This window comes from Macadamia integrifolia, chromosome 14 (genome assembly GCF_013358625.1).
Source record: "Macadamia integrifolia cultivar HAES 741 chromosome 14, SCU_Mint_v3, whole genome shotgun sequence".
Lineage (NCBI taxonomy): Eukaryota > Viridiplantae > Streptophyta > Magnoliopsida > Proteales > Proteaceae > Macadamia > Macadamia integrifolia.
This window is the reverse complement of record NC_056570.1, coordinates 23,096,741-23,101,961: the sequence shown is the minus strand read 5'-3', so window position 1 is coordinate 23,101,961 and position 5,221 is coordinate 23,096,741. Positions and strand designations below refer to the sequence as shown.

Here is a 5,221-nt window from a genome sequence, read left to right as displayed (position 1 = left end):
CACTGTCACTGTCACTCTCACTCTCACTCTCACTCTCTTTTGTCTCCAGTCCAGTTTCCACAACTCCTCTTTCCTTGCACGGGTTCAAAACGGAATCGTTAGAGACATCGAAATTCAGGGTTAGGGTAGATTATAGCCGATCCCTAACCGATCCATAACCTATCCCCGATCCCCGATCCCCGATCCCCGATCCCCGATCCCCGATCCCCGATCCCCGATCCCTATCCTGAGTTAATAACCTTCTCCTCTGCCAATAAAAGAAGAAAAAAGAAGGGAAAAAACCTCTTTCTCCCCAGTAGTCATTTCCCTATCGTGCTACGGAGATCGATCCTTCTTCCTTCCTATGTGAAACTGAATGAGGCATAACCACATAGGAAATGAATATGAAGTTGGGTTCGGTTGGATAAGACGCTTGCTTCAAGGAGTTTGGATTCTGCAACTCTAATCGATGTGTAAGTAGGTGATACCTTAGATTCTAGGTAGCATCTATGGTTTGATTCGGTTTGTGAGACAAACTATACGGTTCTGTACTTTGCATTCTTTTGTTTTCTTCACATTGCAATGAGTAATTTGCCTGTAATGCTTCTTTTTGTTTAGCAGATATACTTCATCTGAACCTTAATATGGATGCGCAGTAAGTTAAATAAATTTATGGATATATAACCATGCATATTTGAGATGTAATATATGATGTATTTGGGTAAGCCACGAGACAATTCTGGGCATTATATGAACTAGAGTTGCATAGGAATTTTGACATCTCTGGTTGACATCAGTTGCGAAAACTGTACCCACCCACCAAAAAAAAAAGGGGGAGGGGTGGGGATGCACCAGTAAGGAGGAGTGATCTGATTGAGATTGAAAGAACTAAAAGAGGTAGGGGCAGGCTTAAAATGATCATTGGAGAATTAGTGAGGGAAGACATGCATAGTTTACGTCTTGTTCCTTGTATGACCTTGTATAGAGCTGATTGGAGGGCAAGGATCTGTGTAGCCGACCCCATTAGGTGGAATTTTTGTTCTTCTGAGTTTTCGTGTTACTCTCCTTTTACCTTTTCTATTCATTTTTCTCTTTGCACTGATCAATTTAGACGACCCCATTTAGTTGGGATAAGGGCCATGAAGCTTGAGTTGTTTCTCCCCTCCCTGATGGAGAACCTTAGGGAAGGGAGGGGAAATCAGAGTAGAGAGGGGGAAAAGAAGGTTTACACTCACACATTCATTCAATAATCAAATTGCTCTCTAAATCTTCAGTCGATTACAACCAATATATAGGAAAATAGGAACATGAAATTAGAAACTTAACTGGAATGGAAACTAGCCTAAATTAGGAAACAACTATAAAAAGGAAACCAAAGCAAGGAAATAAATCCTACTCCTACGTTCAAGTCTGGAAACTAAAAGCATGAAATAAAATACTAGGTAAACTACTAATTTTATTTCCAACCCTTGTTGGACCAAAACCCTGGGCTGGACCGGTTCTTCTTGACTCTTGGCTTCCAAAGCCGGTCATGCTGGTCCAACCAAGAAAGGGCAGCCGTATCTGCATGACTCCCCCCACTAGCAATTATATTCTCTTGTATCTTTTGCTTTTTTATGCTTGTTATAGACCACAGGGGTTTTCCACCGTAAATGAGTCACTAGAGATTATATGTAGTCCTCTTTGTTATGGGAACTTAAAAATCATTAAGTGGCTTCCGTCGTTCATTTGTGCTCATCTGCTTCCATCCATGGAAGTTTTACCATTTGTTACCTTCACATCACTTTCTTCCAAAAGTCCTAATACAGCAAAATCGTTCAAACAAAGCAGTGGCGGTACACTTTCTGTGTCTGTCTTCTCTGTCACTTCATCAATCTCTCCTGCAATTCCCTGGTTTAAATTTAAGAGAAATTTATTGGTTGAAGTTGCAACTCTGACAACCTTTAAGATTGAATCTCTGGTTTCACAGATAGGACCTTTTATGTCTAAGCTGCTACGCAAGAAAAATAGTTTTTTTCTCTCATGGGTATTGTTAAAGAGTAGTTGATGACCTATAAGGGGTCTTGTCTAAGTGAATATACTTCTGGACAGGCAGGAAGCTGGACAAAGCCTTTTAGTGTTACCTTAATTCAAAAGGCCAGTGGGAAGAGTTTGAAGAGCATGTACAGATCTCTGTAAGTATAATGACAACTGACCTACACGGCTACACTGATTAATAAAGGCATAATGCATGACTTCTACATTATTTTGTCTTGCAGGTCAAGGGCTCATATTCGATCGGTTGCAGATGCGTTTACACGTTCCAAGGCCCATGAAAAGGTGCAAAGTCATTTTTTTCTTCCTGAAATTGGTCAAGTGAAATCTGTGTAATTTATTCTGAAAAAAGGTGTTTTAGACACAGTGTGGATTCGTGCAAGTGGGATTTCTGTGAGTTTGGTTATGCTTATAGATCCATCTGCATTGGTTGTTGTGCTCATGTGGGGTACTAACTAAACACATTGAAAATGAATGCTTATCGACATGAATTGGAAAAAGTATGCCAAAGGCATAGTTGTCAACGCGTCTTGATCAACTTGGATACCTTGGGATCTTAGGCAGGGACCTTGTTTGTGATGCCTTGCATTTGGACCACCTCCAAAGCCTTGGGTCACCTAGACGCCGTAACAACTATGGCTGAAGGAGTATTGTTTAGTTTATCCAACCTGCCCATGAGATTTTCAATTTTTTGATTAGCTATAAATATTGTTCAGGGGCGGAAAGATGTGGCTGAGAGAATGGAATCATCCTGGACCTTTTTGAATTCAGAAGGTATTTCTGCCAAAGTTGTTAAGGAAATTTTTTAATATTTTTGTAGATTAATTAGGGCATATCAATATTATTTCCTTGATTCTCAAGTAGTCTGCCCTCCCCAGGGGCGAGGGCAGGCAGGCAGGCACATTTACTGATAAGCAACAAGAAATAATTCTATTTTTATGAAACATTGAAGTAAAATTACGGCGAAATAGGGACATCCTAGTTCAGAAAAATAAAGGAAAGAAAACAATTGAACATTAGACAACAAAACAACTTCAAGGCTCCCAAATTGAGTCCTGGTGAGAACCTCTGAGACAAGATCTGATCGTATCAATGAAGTGCTTCTTTGACAGGCCCCGTTCCATCAGCAAATTTCTCATTTCAAAGCATAATATCGGAACTCTTCTTTCTTCCCCATAAAAATTCTTCAATGTATCTGTTGCAGACACCAACTTGTCAACTTGGTAATATCTGGGAGGTCCATCCTATGGATCTCTTATTGAAACCCATATTCATCCACAAACTGTGAACCACTAACCAATAGCCCATGAAATTTCATAAGCATTTTGCTTTTCTTTGCAAACTGCATATGAGGCCAATGGGAGGACTGTATTTTGTTATCTCTAGGTGGTGGTAGATCATCCAAGCAACTGGGGGCAGGGGGGAATGAAAGACCGTATTATCATCGCACTACTTGATGCAGTCGATACTGCTCAATTGAGCCTAGAAAGACCTTATTTTGAACCATGGGCAGGTTCTATTGGCCTTGGGCTATTGTATGCGGTTAGTCTTTCAACCCGCCTTAATTATAAGCCCATGAGGTGGGGGTGACTGGGCGAGGTATGAGTATGAAATTAGTAGGAGTGTCTTAGTTTGCTAAGTTATAAAAGTTTGACCATTTGAGTTAGAATAGGATACTTATTAGCTAGAGTAGAGCCCAGAGGTGGTTTGTTTTACTTTTTCAAACCAGCAGCTTGAACGCCATAATTACTCTCAATATATGAGTCTGATCAGCTCCAAATTAACAGCAGTAATAGACCTCCCTAGGGTTGTCACTATCCCCTAATGTGATCTCAATCCATCGGTAGGATGTAGAGATATTGTACGAGTGCCAAAATAGTAAGTAGGGACCAGAACTAGAACCCATCAAGATCTCTACACATGAGCGCAGAAATTCATTCTTAAACTAACTACAGAACATCCACTCAACAGTAGTATTAACATACATCGGATTCAAAGTAATCCAATGGACAGAACTGAAGTCACAGCACAGTTTCAAAATTAGTAACTAATGGCTATCTTATGTAGTCATGAGGATGAACTTTTAATGCACACACAACTTTCTCCTATGCAATGATTCCAAGATGTTTCCAGCGGCTATATTTCAACGGTTATATTCCAACAGCTATATTTCAATGGCTAGTTCCCCCCTTTCCCTATATATATATATATATATTTGTATTGTGAAGTGTGGAAAAAAGAAGAAATGCAATGTAACCTCTTGTGGTGACTGGTGAGTGAGTCTCACTCTTGGGTTGAGTGAGGCCCCATTTGAGTTTGAGGTCATCTTGTGTTTGAGTGTGTTCCACACTTAGGTTGAGTGAGTCCCTAAGCAACCCCAGCGTTAAGTGGTCCTCTTTGACCCTTGTTACCTTTTACTTTGTTTTCATTTTGGCAATAGAAGTATTCTATATATTTTTGAGTTGTATCACTATCTAGCAGCAGCAGTCGATTGGCTTCATGGATGGGGTTGAGATTACTGTTGAAGGAAAGGGTAATGTCCTCTTAATCACTTCAGAAAATCAGTCTCAGATGATGTCTGGATTGCAAGTAATGACACTTGTTCAAAAGCAGAAACTCAGTCATGGATTTGGAAACTTATAGTTACATGCAGGTGTAACCAGGCATCGGATATGTCTCAAACCAGTATTGAATGGAGATGAGAGGTAAGGTAATATCATACCAAAGCATGGCCTGAAAATAATGCGTATTGCATAATGCTCAGAGCAGAAGATATCGTGGCCTGAGATTTACTCACAGAAGACTTTAAATCATGGGTGCTGCAGGATGTAAACCAATCTCCAACCACCAGAACTGTTGAGGAACTTGATGGATCCAGACTTGGATCATCCACACATTTCCAAAACCTTCACAGATGTTTCAGTATCCTCAAAACAGAAATATAGTTGCAGGAATAAAATAAAACTGAACGAGAAGAAGAAAGGGAAGAAGAAGAAGAAGAAGAAGGGGGGGGGGAATATGACCTATGGCCTTGGTCTGTCTCTGACTGCTTGGTCTCATTAGTCACACCATCTGCATCTCACAGCACTCAAGGCAAAGCCAAGTTTCTCAAAACTCCAAATTGTGAGGGCTGTAGTGCATCCCCTATTTTATTAGTAGTCTAAAACAAATCCCTCTGTTGTGTGTGTGTGTGTTTTTTTTTTTTTTT

At 40.2% G+C, this 5,221-nt stretch overlaps 1 protein-coding gene across 7 annotated transcripts in view; it reads left to right on the top strand.

Moving 5' to 3' along the window:
- Positions 1-263: 263 nt before the first annotated feature.
- The window catches only part of LOC122061593 (pentatricopeptide repeat-containing protein At1g76280), a 32,369-nt gene continuing 27,411 nt past the window's right edge, over positions 264-5,221 (top strand). For 2 of the 7 annotated variants that reach the window (XM_042624954.1, XM_042624952.1), the window contains exons 1-3: positions 2,134-2,153; positions 2,238-2,298; positions 2,730-2,787. Coding sequence is in view for 3 of the 7 variants with exons in the window: in XM_042624949.1 (XP_042480883.1) it covers positions 2,140-2,153; positions 2,238-2,298; positions 2,730-2,787 (133 nt within the window). In the remaining 4 variants the exon portion in view is untranslated. Of the gene's footprint in view, positions 453-2,070; positions 2,154-2,237; positions 2,299-2,729; positions 2,788-5,221 lie in introns of those variants that run through there. The other 5 variants (XM_042624949.1, XM_042624948.1, XM_042624951.1 and 2 more) reach the window with 5 other exon arrangements.